Here is a 23,142-nt window from a genome sequence, read left to right on the forward strand (position 1 = left end):
GAGCTGAGCGTGCCGATAGCACAGATTTTTTCAGTGTATTTGTTATAAATAGAAGTGCTAATTATATCACTGGCTTGACTTTACTGTAAAAAACAGAGGGCGTGCAAGTGAGACTGAGTGTGATGGCAGGAAGTATTGAGAGCTAGTGAGTGATTGTTGGAATTGGACTGGCTGCAGTTCAGCAAACTGTATGGTGATGGGCTAGGGTTAGGGTTAGAGTGCCGCCCGTAGTCATTCGAAAGTATGGATACTGTGTCTTTATATTTGGTTTAGTATTGGTTTGCTTAATCAGGTATTCAAATAAGGTGTAGTACGGAACAAGAAATGCGTGGATTTTTAAAATACCTTTTAGAAGTCAAATCAAATTTGCACTTTTTTCTCTTGGAAGTTCATGGATCTAATTATATTAAGCATGATTCACCATAATATATCATGTAAAGGACAAGTTTATTGTTTTCCTATTATCTTCCATCGTGTAATGTAAGGACTTCTGGCTGCCTCAGAATATCATCTGATTTTTTAACACAATATTAAACAATAATATCATGTTTAACCACCAACCCTCAAAAGAAGCTCAGAGACCCTCTGTGTGTTTCACTCAGAAATACATCATGTATATACACACACACACACACACACATCAAGTATCTCTATTTTTTATGATTCTTACTTTTCTACATCATTGCATTGTTCTTTGAATTGTCTGAAAATTTAATGATGACTGGACCAATAGAAATGCTTCAAAACTGCTTTGAATAAGATCTCTACATTAACTTACAGTGAAAATAAACGTTTTTGCCCTCTCCTGTAGATTACTATTTTGGAGATACATTTTTTTTTCTTTGGACAGTGATGTTTATACATTTATATATATATATATATATATATATATATATATATATATATATATATATATATATATATATATATAGTATAAATACAATTGTAATTCCCTTGTAATTAGTGAATTCAGCTACTTTAAGTTGCACCTACAGCTGATAAAGGTGCTCAGTTGCGTACACCTTGTATAATCCCCATAGAAAAGCACTGCCAATAGAATAGGACCCTCTGGAGGAGCCATTCATGCCAAGTGTCTTGGCACTTGGCTGTGGAGCAGTGGAAGCACATTCTCTAGAATGAATGAGCTCCATCCAGTAACTCTAGGATGAGTTGGAGTGGCATTTGTGATCCAAAATGAATCATCCAATATGAGTACCTGACCTCACTGATGGTTGAAAGCAATCAAATCCTCACGGCAATCTTCCCACAACCAGAGTAAAGCTTACTGTTACTGTTGCAAAAAGGGGACCCACTTCCAATACCTTTTATTTTAGAAGAATGAGCAGGTGTCTACAAACCTTTAGACAAATAGTGTATGTTAAATCACGCAACACAAAGATAAACCGCTAAATCAAGGGAAAGATCAAGTATGGATGACCTCTTCTTCTACCTGCATAGACACACGCATTTTCGCTTTTCTAGTCATAACACTATTCAAACACTGTCTAAAAATGTCCATATTCAAATAGCAAAACAGGCCAAATGCTCCTCCCCAGACAGCAGATGAGTGAGTGAGTGGGTAAATGTTGGGACAAGGCTTCCGTTCTCTACGGTAGTGGCTCAGCATTGGGACAGGGTTCTTTGTGTGTTCTTCATGGCAGCGTTCCTGTATTCTCTGGCCGGATAAACGGAAGGTCAGAGAGTGAGATTAGCTCCAGCAAATCCCCACCTCACACTTCCCAACATGCCACCAAAAACCTCTCACACGCCAGACATGGCACACTACACACCACCTGCTCAACAGCGCACAGAGCACGCCAAAAAACCCTTATCTCACCGCCACACGCATGTGTGTAGCATGTTCAGCCAGCTAACGCTGCACCTGCTGGGTGCCGCCGCTCTCTCCGCTAAACAAGAGGAATTACACACTCACTTTGATCTAACTGCTCTCCTGATGATGAGCCTGCTGATCCAGGATCAGGACCGTCCTTTCCGCTCCTAATGAGGTGAACTACACTACTGAGAAAAACTGATCCTGAAGCAGCGCTCCTCTGAGCAGTGTGCCACTCGCGAAGCTTAGCAGGTGATATGGTTATGTACCCTATAACACAAGTCACCATTTTTAATAGTATAAAACCAACTTTGGTGCAAATACCAACTGTAAACAGTGAATGATGTAGATGATTCCATAGTCATAAGAGAAGCTGTATAACATCAAAATCAAGTTATAAAGTTATAATATAATTAACAGTCAGAACTCTCATATTTGAAAGGTGGTGATCAAATCTTGAGGCAGAGGACTTGACAATAATTTATTATAAACAGATCATTTTAGTTAATAATTATTTATCATTTCAGATTGTACTGTTTCAAAAAAATAATATAAATAGTAAATGAAAAATATCCTCTGGTGTCCATTATATAACATTTCAAAGTGCTCTGTATACTTGGCAAAAAACTTTGTTTTGCCATGTTTGAAAAATAATTCTTATTGCAGAAAAGATAGATGAATAAAATTATCATTAGCGTGATAAAACTTTAAACCGTAGTTTTGATATATAATGAATTCAGTCTATAGTAAATCTTCTCGACTGCAGTAAATCTTCTTGTTTTTAGTACATCGCGACATTATAAATGTTAAAAGGAGAACACTGACTCCGAGGGTGTGTCCAAAGCTGCATCCAACCAAACTAAATAGTATAACAAAACTACCACTTGACCACTTTTCGAAGCGCATACACTAATTATAGTATGTCTAGTGTAGTTATCAGATATCAATATGAGTCTATGCTATTTTGAACTAGTCCTTGTCAAGCTACGACCTCCTAGCAGTATAACTCCTCTCTCAGTGTGTGTAAAGCTGTAAAATGACACACTGCCCCCTACCTGTAATAAAACTCCACTTGATGTCTATTCATTGTGCCCACTACCACTATAAAACCTCACAACTACAGGTGAACCGGCTGAAGAACTGAATCTGAATTATCAAAGAAACGCACACAGAGCCGCAGAGAAGACACATAATCTGAACTGAGAGCAGAGCAAGATAACGGATGAGCGAGCGAGGAGAGAGAGAGATATTCTTAGAGCACTAAAACCTCACAATCACAACTTACTGAGAGAGAGGGAGAGAAGGAGAGAGAGACAGAGAGAGAGTGAGAGAGTGTGTGTGTGTGTATGTGTGTGTGTGTGTGTGTGTGTGTGTGTGTGTGTGTTACTCACTCTGAACAGCTTGTGTATCCGGGCTGTAGTAAATCTTCTCATTGCACATGTTCCCCTCACAACAACAGAAAAACACATCAGGGCTGTCCTTCCTCTCCACACACTCAGTGCTGCAGAAGAGAGAGAGACAATGGTGTGAGACAGAGAGACAATAACAGAGTCAGAGAGAGAGACAACAGAGAGACAATAACAGATACAGAGAGACAACAAAGAGAGAGAATAACAGATACAGAGAGACAACAAAGAGAGAGAATAGCAGACAACAGAGAGAAGAAGAAAGAGAAAGAATAGCAGACAACAGAGAGACAACAGAGAGAGAAAATAAGAGAAAGAGAGAAAATAACAGACAGAGAGACAACAGAGACAACAGAGAGAGAGAACAGCAGAGACAGAATAACAGACAGAGAGAGAATAAGAGACAGAGAGAGACGAGAAAATAACAGAGACAGAGACAACAGAGAGAGAAAATGACAGAGAGACAACAGAGAGAGAATAACAGAGACACAGAGAGACAACATACTGAGAATGATTGTTGGTACTGTTTTTCAGTGATTTCCAGTTATTTGCTCATTAGTGACTCTCAGACCAAAGACCAAAAACAACTCTACCTACATGCTCAACTACACAAACGTTTGTTTATATACTTTTCCAGGACGTGAGGTCATACATGTGTATGTATCTTTCAGTGTTAATGATGCCTCCACAGATGTGCAATACATCCCTGTACTATGGCAAACCTTTGCTTTTAAACTTTATGCTGGTAACAATCCCGATGGTCATTTTCTTCACACAACATCCCCCATTTCCATAAACTGAACATCTGAAATGTTGACAAAGGTCAGCACACATTTCCACAGTGAATTTCAGATGAGCCCAGAGAAGTTGGCAGCGTTTCTGGATGTTGTTGACATGTGACTTCCACTGTTCACAGTACAGTTTTAAATTGTATTTGTCGATGCAACAAATGGTGTTTAGTGGGGTTTAGTATCGTTACGGCTGACAGGCACAACAATGTTGAGCCAGCATCGTGATGCCACATCCCCACCACCCTCAACACCCTCTCCACCCCCACCTTAAAATGACAGCAGGATGCACCTTGCCTGCTATAATTTCAGTGTCTCTGATTTAATGTAGAAAACTATATTTAGCATTTATTACTCACCTGGAGAGCCAAACTGATGAGTATGTATTTTAAGGTGTGTTGAGTGCTACATGCACTGTGATGCTATATCATTTTTTTTTTAATTGCAGCCTGCTTGATTTTCTACGTTATGCCCCTTTAGGAGAAATCGTCCCACCCCTAGTGTTTACTGACAACGGTATCTCCAAGTATTCCCGAGTCCTAACTTTTCTGGAATTGTAGTTTTCCAACTACCTCAGTACAAAACACACACACACGATTCCATCTGTGACAGACAATTATGAACAGTTCAAGCCTCTACCCATTTAAAAATAAACAATGTGGTTTATCTTCAGTGAAGGGGCTTCCAAAGATGATTAACATCTAATGCAGTGATGCGTAAAAACACTTTGCTCCTGGGAGCACATCATGATGAGGTATAACATCACGAAACAATAAGAAAACCCACTCAAACCCTTTAAGACTTGCCGTGTTTGCTATATAAAACTTATGTTGCTGCTGTAGTATCAAATCAGAACGACAGAGTCAAAATGAATAAAATTAGTCTTCGCAGATTCACAGTCTCAGCCTCAGACAATTTGCCCACAGAGTTGCGTGGACCACTAGATACATACTGTACACATCAGAATTCTGTCAGTTTCAATCTGACTGCCTATCCACACTTCTTTGTGAGCACATTTTCATTGATTGTTTTAATCAAAGAGTGGCAAAACTTATCCCACTCTCCTTTGATACTGAACCTGACCTCAAAAACATATAAGTGACATCCACACAGCCTTTAGGTTGGCACTAGGCAATAATAAGAGGCTTCATTTAACTAGCATACCTGTCGTAACAGTTGACATCATCAAGCCAACAGCCCTGTTTGACGATCTCAATGGTTCCCGAGTTGTTCTTCCAGGTGGAGAAACAATGTCGCCGTTTATCTTTTTCTCCAGAACACGGCTCGATTCCGCTACGATTTGTCCGGTCTTTTTCCCAGCTCGCGTTGTAGAACACACACTCCTGGGTTTCTGAGCGGCCCAGGATGGCTCCTGTAAAAGAGAGTGAGAAGAGGTTGACTGTGCTGTGACTATCCTGACCAATCTTAGATGTTCTTTGGATGTTTCATTTTGGTCAAATTAATGCAGGCTGATCTTCAACCACATCATGTTGAGGGTTTAGCAATGTGTTTTTAGTATACTGGAAGTATACTGGATTTATACTGGAAGTATACTGGATTTTGTCAAGTTTCAACAAAAATCTAAACACCTTGGGAGCCACTTACGTCCGATTTATTGAAGCAACGTTTCACCATTTTGGCTGTAAATATGTCTCAGCTTTAAGCTTTAGCTCAGCTATAACTGCTTTTCTCGCATCTCCGGCAGGAAACTTTTCCACAAAAGTAGAACAGTTTTCTTGTAAAACGTCTCTTAATGTTCGACTTCTTACGCGGCTGAAATCAGCTTCTCATTCGCCAGCGTCTCGTTCAAATTTTCCCAAAGATACTTGCTAGGCGAGATTGCTGTCTATGTCGCTATGGTGACCAGCAGTCTACGCGCCAACCTTCAGGGTTAAAGGTTGAATTAGCAGATATGAGCTACATTAACTCCAGCGTTTAAGACCATTTATTGTTAAAACTGTGTTAGAATGATCAGCAGAGCTTTACTTTAATGCGAAGGAGGATTATTTTATTTTTATTAATTCTGCTGTGGAGCCGCAACAGGACAGTAAAAGAGCCCCATGTTGCTGACCTCTGCTCTAGGGTTACAAATGCAGTAAAATAAAATGCAGACATTTCTTGATTCATAATTTGCAGAACACAAGCGAGAGGGTCTAGAGAGGCCTATAAGAAAACACACACATAAAAAAGATCATCTTTGCCTGCTCTCCTCTGCCATACATCCACCTGCCAGCTGCACCTGAACCTCCTGCAGGACCGAATGTGACTCACGTGGCATTCTTTCAATCAGTTACTCACACACCCACACACCCACACCTGGCACTGGGCCGAGTACCAGTGTAATAGAGAGGAGGGTAAAGTCCGGCAGTGATGGCGCGGTGAGATCATACAACATATATAATGTGTAAACTAGCAAGATTTATTGTTCATTATAATAAAGTTTACTTTATGTGAAACACAAGTTTACTACCATTTGTTATGACAATCCATTTAAGTCCACTGCAAACTAATCTGTTCATAGTTCAAACACATCTTTTCCATGTCAACAAATCTAGAAGATTTCACAGATAAAAGGCTGCAAATGAATGAATTTCAGTAAAATAATGTTGACCATGTTTACATGGGTCGCCTAACACATATAAAGTAAATAAAATCAGTGACAATTTGGGCACAAATGGGTTAATTAACCCAGATATCAGACTGAGCACGAAAATGTGCTAATAAACCAACCATCCTTCACTAGACCTTACAAAAAATAATGCATTTACACATATCTGCCTATTCCAGCCTACAGCAGGTCAGCCATGCCCATGCACACTGAAGCTATAAGGAGCGTTTCAGCCCCAGACTGCTTTATGAATGAAGTACAATACAGAGAAGCCAATCAGAACAGAGCTCATTTACATACATCAGTCTTAAAGGCACAGTAACAAAATCAGCCTGTTTAATATAAAGGGATAAAAAGAGTTTGAAAAATGGTCACGTAAAAATAAACAAACTATTTTTGGTACAGAAACCCACACAAACATTATAACAGGAGATGTTAATCGTCTGTTTTCAATTCAGCTAACATTACTAACCTAGTCACATCATAACATCTCATCTCGTACCTTTTAGCTCGAAAACGGCGAGGTTGTGAAGAGTCAGTCCGCTGATACCAGACGAGACTCAATAAATGATGCTGAAATCTTAATTACATTAAATCTACAGCAAAACGCAAAATGAACACAAGCTTCTTATTCATCAGCACTTTCCTGTGACTCCTCTTATTCGCCATAGCTGTGGCTTTGTACCGTCAGTGCTGCTGTTCAGCAGTCTTTAGCTGCAGCAGCAGAGATTTTTCTTCAGACTAAACAGAAAACAACCTCTGACTAAAACACAAGATGCAGGCTTTTCACTGCTCTCTGGTGGAGCGTAGATTTCACACAACTCACGGTTCTTCGAAATGAGAACGTTTAAGGTTACAGAGAAGTTCATTTGCATGTAAAAATTAGATTTTTTAAAGCTTTCGTGACTGAAAAATCTGATATATCTGTAACAGATGGATAGACAGATGGATAGAAAGACCTGCTTTTTATTTTATTATTATTATTATTTTTTCCATCAGTTGAAATAACTTAGCTGCACTGCACTTTACATTGTGGTAAAAATCTTAGTACACACTTAAAAATGGTGGTTCCTCAAGGGTTCTTTAGTAAAGAAAATAGTTCTATATAGAACCATGAACACTCAAAGAACACTTTGCATGATTAAAGGGTTCTTCGCATCGTGAAATGTTTCTTTAGATCGATGAAGAATGTGTTGCATATGGATCTATTTAAAACCTTTTTGAAAAAGGGTTCTGTACAGCACCAAAAAAGGTTCTTCTATTGCTACAAGCTTGACAATATCGTAACAACAGAAGAACCCTTTTCGATGCTATATAGAACCCTTTTCAAAAAGACTCTATGTAGAACTATATACAGCACATTCGCCATCAAGCTGAAGAACTCATTTATGAACGCTTTCATGTCTGTGTGTTTATGGTTCTTTATAGAACCATTTTCTAAAGAACCCTTGAAGAACCTATTTGTGCGTACATTAAAAGTTAAGACTCCTTGTTTACTAAGAAACAATACAGGACAGCCAATCAGAACGGAGCTCATTTCTCTTATATCAGTCTTAAAGGCACAGTGACGAAAACAGCCTGTTGAATTTTTGAGGTTTGAATATGGTCATATAAAAGTGATCTGACCATTTTTGGTGCATAAAATCATACAAATGTTGGGGACCTCAGGGGAAAAAAGTAATATAAAAAAAAAAAAGAATATGGGCCCTTTAACATGTTTGAGACAGCGACACTGACAATATTTTAGGACTGAACTATAAAAAGGTGTAGATTTTACAGGACATGCATGTGACAAATTTCACCACTCTCTCTTTTTGCCAGACTGATTCTTTTTTCGTCTCACTCATTCTGCCTCTGATGTGGAGTGTCTTTAGTTCTGCCTCCATCTCATTTAAGCCCTCAAAAACATACAGCTGTGCCCAAACAGCCACGGACAGTTATTAATACGATTGTCCGAGTTTAAACAGGCAGTTTGCCATCGCTCTCTTACAGTCGCCCACAGAGCTAACACAAAATCATCACTCAAAAACATGAATGTAAACTGTGTCACACACCCGCCGCTCAAAGCCACGACTCACCCTTCGAACAGGAGAACACGTTCTATTCATTTCCCTGAATAAATAACAGCCCAGGTCAAAGTGGGGCTAAACAAACAGAGAGCGAGAACAGCAACAGAAGTGCTTCATCATCATCACCATCAATCTGCAGAGAGAATACGGTACGTTCACCTCTGCATAAACATGCCAACGGACACACCTGAGAAACCTGCACACACACAAACATACACCTTATCCACCTACACACTGTTGCACAACCTCTGGATCTGAGCCTAGAAACTTCCGGCCACGCCTCCAGACGTCTCTGAACATCACGCTCACTTGCGGCTAAACAGGAAATCGCTATTAATTGTATTAGTAATGAAATAATCTATCAATTTTTTTGACGATTCATGAAGATAACGAAGGGGTAGACAGATATAAAAGTTTGCACTGCCCACTTGGGCCACTAAGTCAATGAATCTTGTGGCTAAAATGAACAATTTGTGGCCAAAATTATAGAAAAATATACCGTATATAAGTTGTGTTTCAGTTCAGAAACATGCTGAAGTACCAAAAACATTAACATTAATAAGAACACGGACATCATGTTAGCTATTGTCGTTATAATTGGGCAATTCCGACAAAATCTGATTCAATGTAACTGGTTCCATGTCCAAACAAACAGGCTCTGTATGGAAATCTGCACGCTTTGTCCCGCTCCCACCCGCAGACCTGTATAACTTCCATCTGTGTTAAGCTGGGGATACACTACACAACTTCTACCCCGATTTTAGCCCTGATTCTCAGTCTGGCTGAATCTGCGCTGGCTGGCTCTAGTCTGCAGATTTTGGGTCAGTCAGAGTCGACGGTTGGAGAGAGAACAGAGTAGTCCGTGAGGGGCGCAGACTCCAATTATTGTCCTCCCAACCAGACCAGTCAGAGTTTATCAAACGTTTGATTTTTTTCGACCCGACTCTTGAGCATAATCTAGTGTAAACTGGTCAACGACTCAATCTCCTGCAACAGCCAATGAAAACAGAGTGAGAAAGGCAACATACAGCAAGGAAACAAAGATGAGGAGTGAAGCTTTTTAATCAGCTGAGTTTAAGACACGAGCACAATCGAGTTTATGTACATTTAAAACTCTAAAAATACCCACTGATCACATTTTTAAATCCATGAGCCTCATTTAAACATGTTCACCTGCTGATTCTTTAATGTTTCACTGCAAACAGCAGAGAAAACAGCAGCTCCACGTTTGTTTATTTGGGTCTCCTAGTTACGGGAGAACGTAAGAGTTAGCTTGAGTTAGCGCGAGTTCAGCAACAGCTTAAAACTTGTGCAGTTTGTGATCCCCAATATTTCAGTCTCCCAAAAAATCTGCAAAAAACAGTCAGGTAGTGTGAGATGCCCAGTCTTTTTATAATGTGTTAAGACTTTAAACGTCGTGTAGTCGTGTACCCAAGACTTTAATCATGATTAAAAATGACTGCCATACGTCAGACTTGCCTTTATTCTGCTTTATTGTCATTTATTCGCCTTTATTTAGAAAATGGCTCGGCCATTTCTGCAGCCTACAAGAAAGCAATTCATGTGACCGTTCACGTAATTGGTTACTTCTACTTAGAACTAGTTTAGGACTTATTTACAATAAGTTTATTACTTTTTGTTATATTGCTGCCAGATATTATTTACATATGCTCATTTTTACATGATTGTTCTCAGTTTATTCAGGCTACTGATTAATTTTGAGGGATTTCTCTACAAGTTTGTGTTGTCCTGCTCCCGCCTGCATTGTGCCGGATAACCACCCGCTCCCATCGCGACACTGAAAATCAGTCCCACGCTGCAAGACACTGTGGTGACCTCTATTGCATAGACATTTAATCTGGATCTCATGTGGGATGGTTTAAAGCCTCTGTCTACCTCACTTTCACGGTTTTCTTCTACTATCTTTACTTTTTGCAATGTTTTTACTTTGAACTGGCAGAGAAAGAATGTTGTTGGTCTTTTCTGTTGAGAGATTTTTGAAATATCTTGCCCTTTTCTTCAATTTGATTTGGGTTGGGTGGGACTAAATTTGGCGTAGGTGACGTCAGATTTGCCAAAGTACGAATCAGAATTAGTAATATGTCAGCTCCTCACATTCCTCTCCCTCACAAAGTGACTGCTCTCCTGCTGAGTCCCAGCAAAAACTCCCAGCAAGTAGGTTATGTAAGATTTTCTATATTTGTTAACCGAGCTTGTTATGAAGGTTTATTTCAACATTGTTCGTAGCGTAAATAGATGCTTTCTCCTGTACATCTGTGTCGGCCACCTGTTGCAGGATCCTACTACAAGTTTTCAACTTAATTTACAAGAGCACAACAGCTAGCGGTCCACCTTAACTGCAGGAACCACTGGTGCAGGGTTGTTTATTGCACTGGCAATCATTTCGTGTTCTGACACGACCACACAGTTCTGAGCAGACAGCAGCTCAGAACCTGAATATAAGTCTTGTAAACGCTTTTCTGTGGCATGTCTTTACTATTAAAACAAAATGAAATGTCCGAAACCGTGTTTACAGGGGCTTTGAAGTTGTGGCTTTCTTTTTAATACTTAGCAGTGGATAAGAGAAAATTTAACTGGTCTGGTATGTTGTTAAAAATTAAAAAAATAAATAAATAAATTCAAGCTAAGTGCTTTAAGGAGCTAAAAAAATGCACATTAGTGGGTGCGTCCATCAGGCTGTTAATGTATGAATTATCACTGTACAATCTGGCAAATAATCGCAAGATTCACTAAAGGGTCTTAACAAAGAAAATCTTCTTAACTGCCCTTTATCTTAACTTCATACTTCAAAATATTAGTTATTATTCAAAAACATCTTAATAATTCTCTTTAACGTCTTTCGGAACTTTTCTGTTCTAAGAGTCAGTGGTATTCTGGGAAAAAAAGTTCTTAAACATTTTCTTACACAATATTTTCTTATTTATATTTTTTTTCTTCAGTACATCTCACACTTGTCTTAAACTGTGAGCACTGAAGAAGTAAGTCTCTAAAACTGTGACTTTTAATGAGTTTTACAAAATGTGTCTGTTAAAAAAGACAGAGAAGGATTTGCCTTTGGATTTAAATAATGAAAATATTGCTATTTATCAATAATTTTGTCCCTAATTAATGATCACTCAAAACTGAGTTTGACCTAAAATAATAAAATAAAACCCTCCCAATAGTAATTCACTCCTCTGATTATAAAATAAGACACTACAGTTTATGCACAGACATATTTTTACATGCTCACTTGCACATCTACAGGAACACGAATGTATTCATACACAATTACACAATCAATTACGCAATAATTACACCCCCGCAATCAGAAACAGCTGTTACTGGCAGGCGATTCATACTAGTATCAACAACTAATGACAGACTTATTCAGTGAAATGGGTTTATTATTTAGGTGTCCTCAAGTTTCTGTCTAACCTCAGGGCTAATCCTGGAATAGATGTAGTGCTGTTTGGGTACATTCTGGTTTAGGTGGTTAGGAGTGGAACACTTGTTCTTGTACTTTGCAGGAAAAACAGTGATGTAATATCATGAAGGAGTCAAAACTAGGCTTGTAATAACACATTCAGCCCATGACGTGTGCTTGAGCCACTTCCTGATACAATAATCTGATAACTAAGAACTAAACAGACCTGCTGAACAGAAGAAAACAACCAAAATCTTCAGTTCTTAAACATAAATCCATACAGAATAATAGGAAACACAAAGTATAAAACTAACTGTAAAGTACAAATCTAAGACAGTGGGGATTCTATGGCATCATGTTTTCATACTGTGCTGTAATATCTCATCACAGCAATATATTACTACTTGTTATTCATATGTAATTAATATGCAAATCACTTGCCAATGTCTTAAAATTTACCGCTCAAGAACTACAGCATTCACAAAGTCCACCCTTTCAAAGCCATCTCCATAAACGCCATGACTGCAGTGACCCCCAGAACGACCGCATCTATGAAGACGATGTCGTGCTCCTCTAAATCAAAGCGACAAAACCAACAATAATCCCTTGGAATTAACATAATCCTGAACCACTATGAGCAGCATTCATAAAGACGCACAAAGCTGCCATCAAACTGAGGCCTGGAGCTAGCATATGGTTTTTGGGTCACACAGTTAGCGGTTAGCCAACAGCAGCATGTAAGAAAAGCTGATGAGGCAAACAACATTATGTTTCACAGTCAAACTGCACTCTGGGGAAACGTGCAGTTGCTCACCCGGACTGAGTTATGGCTGCTATAGCAAGAAGGACAGCATGTATATTTAAACCAGAGAAGCAAAGCTTATAATTTACAGTGTTAAGACCAGTTCAAATACAAAAGGCCACACTGCAGAGGGCAACATGACGATTTGCTCTTGTTATCATAATAAATTACATCAGAACTCTAAACAACCACTTGCAGACAGCCTGTACAAAATGTATATACTGTATAAAATGCCCAGCAGAAAGTTCCACTCATATTTCATTAATGCTATTAATGTTATCAACTGATGAGTTTTATTCCAAAATGCTATATGACAATATGTAACAATTTTAAATGAGATGAACAAGTTTTTTAAAAGAGCTGAGGTATAATGGAAAACATTTATTTCCCTAATAAAGGTGGTATTAATCATAATCCAGCAATGATATTTCTTGTATATATAAAGCCCAAACCTAACAACACACATCACTAAAGAAAACAAGAAAATTCTTGAAAGTTCTGTCCTTAGTTTAAGAGAAAGAGCACCCTCCTCTGAGGACTTTTACTTTGTCAGCCTTAGTCATTCCCTTTGCAATGAAAAAAAACAGGAAATCTAATACTCCAGCAGTCATTGCTTTGCTGTTTAATCTGCTGCAATTTTGTTTATGCCATTAAAAGCATCGTCTGTAAGTGTAAGATATCATACCGACTGTAGATTAATATTTTATGAGTATTTTTTGCTTTATGTTCACTTTTGCTTATCTTAGCTGTGTTGAAAAGTGCTACGTAGCCTCATTTCTGTATCACTACTAGCTTAGCTGCTATTCTTCGACTGTATGCACGTTGATATACGAAATTTGTTGTCAATGCAGTTGGCATAGCTTTAAAATGTTTATATATAAAAATTTTAATATTTTCATTTGCAAATGCATTGTTATACATGCAGCTCAATGAAGCACTGAAGCTCAGCAGTTCTATCCTGAATTTGTTTGAATGGAGCTGGATTGCTTGCTGTTAAGTTGCATACATTGCAGAACAGTACATATAGCAGATATTGTGTTTACCATAAAAATATCTTCAAGTATTGTGATCAGGGGATGCTCCTTATTACAGGATTCATATCAGTATCAGCAGAAAATTGCTTAAAAAAGGTCAGCATTGGACAGATTATTTGATTTGATTCATATTTCAAACTGATATTTGATAATGTATTTAAGAACAGCAGGACGTTTAGGCCACATGTGTCAGGCTCCAGTCCTTGTGGGCCAAAACACTGCAGACTTCAGCTCACTGTCTCATTAAACACACCTGATTCAGCTCATCAGCTAATCAGCAAGGCCCCCATGAACTGAATTCAGAGTGTTAGATGGGGGTAAACGCTAACCTCTGCATGACTTCGGCCTGGAAGGCTCCCGGTTTGACAGTAGGCGATGATGAGGGCTGCCACCTGCATTTCATTCATGTTACTGCATTTACAACTCTATAGACATAAATGCTGTATTTCTTTTTAATGCTAAACACAGATATGTACACAGATATGTACGTAACAAATATCAGTACTGGCACAATTCCCCACAGCCATCTCCTCTACTTAGAGTCTATAACATAAAGTCTATTTCTGACCCTTCAACCTTACACTGTGCACTCCTGACCTTTGCCAATCAATCGAAACAGCTATGTACACTAATGAATCACCTACAAAACACACAGAGTCAGATACACTGGTTAAAATCCAGTAGGGAAACAAGGACTGAAAGCTGATGACCAGTTATCCAACAGGTCTGACCACATGCAACAGTCAACAATGCTGCGTCAATTTTTTGGAAACCCAGCGCAAACAAAAAGACATTCGTAAATCAGCTTTGTTTAAGTAATTAAATGTACTCAGGCAGGTTTTACGAGACAGGCACAGAAAGAGAGGCAGGCCATTTAGAGACGCTCAGCAACATCGTGCTCCGCAACCACCACCAGATAAAGACACAATAAAGCTTTTTTATGGAGCTAAACTGAGTATTAGCCAGCAGACGACCTGCCTCCCCGGCTCTCGGAAGGGCAGCGGCAGTGGAGCGGTCTGTCGGTGAGGACCGGAGGGCTGATTAGGAAGGACTCCACTCAGTCTGGAAACAAAACCTCCCTACAGTTGCAACTATGCCATGCTGCCTCTTTGTTCATTGTCCTAAATGTCAGTGCACAGTAATCAGCAGTGATCAACCGAAGAGTTAAAACTGTCCTGGAGGGGGGATCGTCTCAAAGAAGCTTTCTCCCGCAACAAAAGAGATACAATTATGAAACTGAGGGGATATGTTATCGCTGCATCGCTTGAATTCATATCAGACAACTAGGCCTCAGGAGTATGACTGGACGATATCCAAACTTCAAAAATGCCAAACGGGCTGTTTTTAAATATCCCAAAAACGATCTTATCAATCACGAGAAAAGGAGACAATCACTGGCTCCTTTAAAAATCTATGCTTAGTAATATGGACATTGGGTTGGTGCTGTTAAATAATGTCCTGTAGTGCCTAATGACAGTCCAGATGTGTTCATCTTTGAAAGGAACTTTATCCACTGTGCTCAAACTACAGTTTCCTTAAGCGACCGTCTGAACATGCATAGTCAGAGCAAAGCCTCATATCTCGGTTGGTGTCGTTTTTCATTTTATGAAAAAACCCCGCTGTACTTTTACACTGCGTGAAAATTTCATGACGACTGGACCAATTCATATAGTTCAAAAAGCTTGGAACAAAGAGACTTAGAACAAAATTACTTAGACTTGAATAATGTTCAAAAGAATAAGGATGCACCAATACTGATACCTCATCCTCAAGTATCAGCCCAGAGTACTGATACCACCAACTTAACAAATAAGCCTGAATGAACAGCATTAACTGCTTGGACAGCTTCACATTTCTTTGGTTTCGGCTCTACAAAAAGTGGCTGTGCTCTTTGCTATGGTTTATCTTTAAATGCTTAATTAACTACAATGAGCAATTTTACTCCTGCTTGTCTCAAGCGTCAAATAACTCCACACTGTTCCTTCCTCCAATTAAACTCCATCTACTGCCGCACATGCAAGAGTCATTTCATAGCATATGTGCCCATCAGAATCTCCTTGATGGTATCAATATTCCCTGTTGGCCATGTTTAAGTGCCACTATCTTTCCCTTCTTCTGTTTCATTTTTGAGATACAAGGCTCTCGTTCTGATAGTGCCGATATGGAATTAAGTGGCAATCTTGCTAATCATCTCAACACATCAGTAATATTGTTGGTTAAGACTGCTGGCATTGTGGTCATCAAATCATCAAACCGCCCAAACCAAGAAGGGATCATCTACTAATAAAGATGCTGCTATAAGTGCTGAATATTTTCTGGTGCTTTGCATGAAAAGTCCTGCAGTAGCTGGTTATCCAACTGCCCTCACGCTTACATGCTCACTGATAAGTAAGCTAACGAATGCACCGAATCCGATTTTGAGTCACACACGTCTTGCTGCTCTTACTCAAATGCAGCAGTGTAGCGATTATGGAGATGCTTGCACTGAGCTCATCTCTGAGCCATCTCTTGATTAAGAATATATTCATTATTACCACAGGCCTGAGACTGCAGGGATTATCTCTGGTTCATGGACTTGCCTATTATCTGAATTACAGCAGGAATGTACAGGAATGTTTGGCAGTGTGTCAAAAAGACAGGCTTCACTTAGTTTGAGTTTAAGAGCTGCTCGGCAGTGAAAACGCTCAAGTAAAACAAAAAACAAAACAGCAGCACGGAAATATAAGGAATACAACTTAAACGTGTAGGAGAGTCGTTATCACAACGTGGCTTCTTATGTATTGTTTTTAAGAATTTTAATAAAAAATACACTAAGGGACTTTTGATAAGCTGCTTTAGATACAGTAAGAAGTTAGAGCTACAGTAATAATGATATCAGTCATGTAATGACTAAAACCCATTTGTTACACTGCGTTCACAGATTGGCGCTTAATGGAAAAAAAAAAAGAAAAACGTAATTTCAAGGCAGTATGAAGCCAGAGAACTGTTGGCATAGTGACAGACCCTGTTTAAACCTGGTCACTTCCTGTAACTAGTGTCTGGATTGTGTCTGATTTTAATGACGATTTTTTTAGACGGACTGAAATCTGATTGCTCTGTGGGACGAAATACGCAAATCCACTCGTTACACGGAAGCTGTTCTCCGAGAGCTGTTTAGACATTTGCTGGAATACTGCACAGTTCCTATAAGTTGTCTGCAATTTGTTGCGGCACAGTGTTGTGCTGGGAAGAAGGGCCTGGGTTCGATTCCCCGGCCGGGCAACCAGGGTCCTTGGTGTGGAGTTCTCCCTGTGTTGGTTTTGGTTTCCTCCCACAGTCCAAAGACATGCAGTCAGGCTAATTGGAGATGGTAAATTGCCCCTAGGTGTGAGTGTGTGTGTCTGCCCTGCGATGGATTGCCGACCTATCCAGGGTGTTTCCTGCCTTCCGCCCAGTGACTGCTAGGATGGGCTCCAGCATCTCCTGTGACCCAGAAAGATAAGCAGTTTAGTGTGTGCGTGTGTGAGTTGTGTCTGTCCACATCTCTGTTAAACATTTTGTTTTGTCCAGACCCCCAGCCATGTGTGTCTTCCATTATTATCTTCCTCGCAGGCACTGAGCCCAGTGACCCACTGCGTGGGAAGGAGTTTTGGTTGTTGAATGTGTCTTGGAGAGACGGAGGCATTTAGACTGCTATTACATGTGGCTCAAATGAGTCCGACACTGTCCTGAAGAGGGTCAAGCGACAGGATTTGTATCCGTTTTAAATGCGTCTTGGGTGCGTTTACACTTGCATGTTTTATGTGGCTTGCCTTATCCAGATACAATCCTAATACTCAAGACGCATGAAGTGACCAGGTGTAAACGTGGTCAGAATTACCAAAAATCGCTGACTGTCAGAGGAGAGCTTCAGCGGTGTCGACTGCGGTGTTTGTTGTGAAAATAGGCAGGAGGATGCTCTGTAATCTTGGAATTTTTGTGGTGTAATACTGCATTTGTCTGGCATTGTTTGGCATCCAAGAACCCCCCCCAAAAAAATGAATAAAAATAAATTAAATCAACATTCAGTTTCTTTCACCGCCATGGCTGACGGCAAAAGTTGGGAAAACCAAACTCTTGATGGAACATTCCGCTGCTGCTGCGGTCTCAGGAACGTTGCTGCTGGCAATGTCAGAATTTTCAGTTGTGGCTCAGCTGAAAACAAAGGAATATCTGGTCTGCTGCTGTCCGTCCACCGCCAACATGTAAACCCAGCATTAGATGTGTTTCTGGAACACAATCACACTTGCTTTCAACCATTATGGCGGTAGTGCAACCAAAGCTAAATGAAAGTCAATACTGATGGTAAGCAGGACAGAGTGCCAGCTGTAATAATTTTCATTCACTCACATTGAGCCACACTAGCATTGTTTGGTTGAACCAAGCCTTAAAAAGTCATTTGTGTAGGGGACCACTGTAATGCCCTGGCTCTGCAGCAAAAGCTGAGAGCTAATCAAAATCTGTCCATCTGCTCTTGGTACGCCTGTCGCAGGCTCTGGCTCAGGCCCACACTTCGTCATTGTCTCCTTCGTTTGGCTTGTAGCAAAGGAAACAGGATTAAGTGAAAGGGAAGCGCTTTGACAAATTGCCAGTGTGGTTCATTCATTCCCGGCCTGTGCCAGGCTCGATGCTACAGAAGCCCGAGATGGGGCTCAGGGACTACACCACTCTGGCTGCTGACGGAGGACTTAGCCACACCTGCGCACCTGGTGGAAACTCGGCCTGTCATAACTCAGAGTGAGCGAGGGGAGACGGAGTTACCGGAATCGTATATTTCCCCTCCCTGAGTGCACTCTGTAGGTGAGGAAGTGACAGGTAGAAGCATTTAGACATGACAGGTGAGGCAGCCCTCAAAGCGCAACGTTAAATATTTTAGCACGCCTCCGCTGTAACGCAGGAAGTGTCACATGTCCTTGGAGGAGAGTGAGTGTTGAGCAAAAGGCTTTCAAGCAGTAAAACGAATGCATCGAAGTAATCAACTAGCATTTAAAGCTTAAATATCTTTACACAAACGATTCCCACAGAGCATATTTGGATTCATTGCTGTTGTGTGGCTTTACACTTCTACAAAATTTTAAATGCATTGTGCAAAAAGTTGCAACAAGCAGATTGAGGGTTTCACCATCTAAAGCCAACCTAAGTCGTTTATATAGAGGAGGCAGTGACTCAGTGGTTCAAAGCATATACACTATATGGCCAAAAGTATGTGGACATCCCATATATTTATTGAATGTAGCGATTTTAGCCACCCATTACTGACAGGTGTATAAAATCATGCACATTTCTATGCAGTCTCCATCTATAGTGGCAGTAGAACGGGTCACACTGAAGAGCTCAGTGACTTTAAACATGGCAGTGTCACAGCACAGAGGTCCAAAGAGATGGTCTGACGAGTTATAGCTGCAAAGGGGGGGGCAACCCCATTTTCATGCCCATGGTTTTGGAATGGGACGTCCAACAATCTCATATAGGTGTGAAGGTCAGATGTTCACACACTTTTAGCCACACAAAGTACCTTGACCCAGCATGGTGCCTTGGCTACAGTGACTAAAACCTAGCACGGAGTAACATTATGCCAATGAGATCATGCTAACTGCCCTTATTTATGACCAGCTGGTTTTCATTCATTGTTAGCCATGTTATCCTATTGGACAAGTGACTCCTTTAACAGCTCTGTGCTGGTAACAGAATGGCAGTTGGTTCAAATCCTGGGTGGGGCACGAAAGAATTCGGTGCAAGTATCAGAAGGCTATTGTGCAGCTTTTGCCTTTGCAATCAGCGTTGCTGTTGCAATTGTGCCCTGAGCAATGCCCCGGTAATATCATAGGGGCTCAGACTCTCCCTGGATGAGTGCTGGCTAAAGGACGACGAAAAAAAGTGAAGTAATTTGGCTTCAGCTGTGCATTAGATGCTTATACTGCTTCTTTCATGTAGAGCTTGAGTGGCAATCTCTCTGCTGGAGCAGCTTGGAGAGAACAGCAAAGCCACAAAGTGTCGGCAGGCTGAAGTGACAGTACCCAGGCAGTCTGAAATACAGTAGACACCAAACATCAAAATTTGAAGCAAAAGAGAACTGAATTGTGGGTTGTTTCAGTCAGATCAGTTACAGGTATTAAATTATTCCTCTCCGAACCTAGGCACCTAGATGACCAGCATTTGACAGGTATGCCAGTATACATTGCACACCATGATGCGCGAGTAGTGATAGGATGCAATATCACATCCAAGAGAAAGTAATATTTCAGTAAAGTAAAATCAGATACATACGCAGTTTTAGGCATAATGTTATACCCCAAAGCTGCTACAGAGCAAGATAAGTCAATCTGAAAGCAACAGTGGTCAAGACTGAAACCATCAGCAGAGGGTTTAAGCCTGAAGTCAGTGAAAGCTCCAATTACGCCCTTCTGGCATCAGGAGAGAAAGAGAGAGATGGAGCTAGAAAAAAGGATACAGAGAGTGAGACATGGCTCTCATTAATTTGAGGTAAAGCTGCTGGAACAACACAGTGTTTCAGCGACAGCCCGACATCATTTAGGTCATTCTGTCAGTCAAACCGCCAAAATAAGCCAATTAGAGTCGGCCGTAACACCACTCTGCAATCAAACCGAAGCGGGGGACGCCCACAGAACGGAGCCTCGCCTCAAACCCACTTGGAGCAAAACGAACGGCATTACAGAAGCTTCCTCTTATTTAACTCGCCTTACCTGTGATTTCATCACTGTTACATCCCCATTTATTTTCCCACATCTGCAGCAACTCAAGAATGACCTCTGAAACTTGGGGTGAATTAAAAAATAAAAGTAATTTGATGTAACATAATCCTGTTTTGTTTCAAGTGAGAAAATAGTATTAAAACACAGATCCAGTATAGATATTTTAACATTTAATCATTTAACAATGTCTATAAGACTAATGATAACAGCACACAACAAAAGAAGCATTTACTGGCTCAAATATTGTGATATCATTTTAGAGGGTCTCTAGTGATTCTCCAATCTGAAACTATTACAGCGCAGGTGCTGTGATTTAAGAATTAAATATATGTGCATTAGGACCCAAACAACGTAATGGCTGACTGAAAACAGCCAACCAAAGGTTTTATTAATATTAGTGAAAATAATCAATAAATAATTAATTTTCAGTGACCTATTCTGGGATGCAAACTCACGATGTCCTAACAATTGGGCAAAACCTTAGACAGCCCAACATGAGTTACCCTATTTAAATGTATGACAGCAATAGAGGCTTAACTGGCAAATATGTATGCAAAACACTATCATGGTTAAAATAACACACACACAAAATGCATAGATTTTGTTGAAGAAATAGGATAAATAGTGGTAAATAAGCCTGGTTTATATGGTGAAACTTTCATCCAACTAGTTGCATAATTTCCATGCAACTTGACAGTTACACAAAGCAATTCAAACACAAAGTTGCATGCAATACATTTGATCACTCCACTAGTGCTTTGCGGTATACTGTACTGTTCTCGCAATATGAAGGCATTCGTGTAGTGGTGTTTAAGTATCTGTCGGTCTATATACCTGTCTAGGGTTCTTTACTAAACATTGGAGTTTTTAATCTGCTCTGTTTATGTTAAGCCTTTGAAAGTTTATGTTGTCTTGTCCATTCTGTCGTACAAGCACTGTGAGGGGCAAAAACATTGATAACAGCGTCTCCTCTGTAATAATTTGCTTCATTTGGATTACAAAGGAATTGGAATGTTGTGTAAAATTATAAAAAAAAGAATAAAAGAGTAGTAAAGTTATTATCTAACTACACAGACCACGATAACAGGCTAAAGAATAAGCAGCCGTTTAAGCAGCTGTTACTGCTAGATGGATAGTTAAACCAGGTGGTTACAGAAACATTAGGTTGAACTGACCCATTTGAAATGATGTCATTTGACATGATCACATGATGCATTATTACGACAGCCTGCTTCATGAAAAAAGTTGAGACGCTTGCAACTGTTGGGGCTGAGTTTTAAATGTGGGAGGCTTTACATTACGCAACTCAAGTGCAATTTAGTGTCATGTTGGTTTCAAACAAGTTGCATCTAAGTTTCACAGTGGAAATACAGCCTAGTAAAACAAAACCCATACAGAATTCTACACAATATTTGTATTAAAACTGTTTCTCCTCTTTGGGTTTAAGAAATGGAACAACTGAGAACTGATGATCGTATCAGTCAGTACTGCTGCGGCACCAAATTAAAATCTTATATGTGAAGACATCAGAATTATCAGAATGTCCAGTTCATTAAATCTGTATCGCTCACAAAAAGCTCATATCAGTCCCTACTGCACATGCAAATGCTTCGTGCCTGATAACTCCGGGACAGAAAACAGGAACAAAGGCAGAGAAAGAGAGACACAGAGGTAAGGGTTGTATTACATACAACAACTGGTGGAGGGGACAAGAGCTGGGAGAGAGAAGTCTCAGAGCTGTTCAACATTTCTGCTGACAGACATCTTTGACCCCTCTCAATAATTCAACAAGCTCAAAAGATTCCCATTCCAGCAGTACATTCAGAGAGAGAGAGAGAGAGAGAGAGAGGGAGAGAGAGAGAGAGAGAGTGAGAGAGAGAGAGAGAGAGTGAGAGAGAGAGAGAGAGAGAGGGAGAGAGAGAGAGACAGAGAGAGAGAGAGAGAGTGTGTGTGTGGGGGGGAGTGGTGAGGAAGATCAGAAGGAAGCAGCTGAATGTTTAGATTTAGAAAGTTTGTTGTTCATGAAATAAATATGATGTTTTCTATAACTGCACTGACAGTCAGCTTAGCTCAGACTCTTTAATCTACTATTCTAACCTTACTTGAGAGGAACAACACACGCATAAAACCACATCAGCTACTAAGCAGGACACGGTGAGGTCCAGCAAGGGACAACACAAGTAAAGCCGTGTGTTAAGACTACGCCCACTCAAAAGTGAGAACAGTCTTAATACTAACTTTACGCTTATTTGATCCAATCCTGCAGCATGCCTAAATTTGGCACTCGGACCAATCAGGGCCTTGAGGGTCAGCCATCAGACAAACATGAAACTTTCTGGTCGTTTGTGCATTTCTTTTTTTTTTGCAATGCTTATCGCTTTTTAGTACAGAAAACACATCACACTACAAAGGTATTGAAAGTCAAAAAAAAGCTACTATTACTCCA

General features: G+C 40.0%; 1 protein-coding gene across 1 annotated transcript in view; it reads right to left on the reverse strand.

Moving 5' to 3' along the window:
* acvr2ab (activin A receptor type 2Ab) overlaps positions 1 to 23,142 on the reverse strand; it is a 71,282-nt gene that overhangs the window by 22,636 nt on the left and 25,504 nt on the right. Inside the window, exons 2-3 of the mRNA XM_036570014.1 lie at positions 5,190 to 5,397; positions 3,223 to 3,332 (exon numbers count right to left, since the gene is read on the reverse strand). Coding sequence (XP_036425907.1) covers positions 3,223 to 3,332; positions 5,190 to 5,397 — 318 coding nt within the window. The remainder of the gene's footprint in view (positions 1 to 3,222; positions 3,333 to 5,189; positions 5,398 to 23,142) is intronic.

Source organism: Colossoma macropomum, unplaced genomic scaffold (assembly GCF_904425465.1).
Source record: "Colossoma macropomum unplaced genomic scaffold, Colossoma_macropomum, whole genome shotgun sequence".
NCBI classification, from domain to species: Eukaryota; Metazoa; Chordata; class Actinopteri; order Characiformes; family Serrasalmidae; genus Colossoma; species Colossoma macropomum.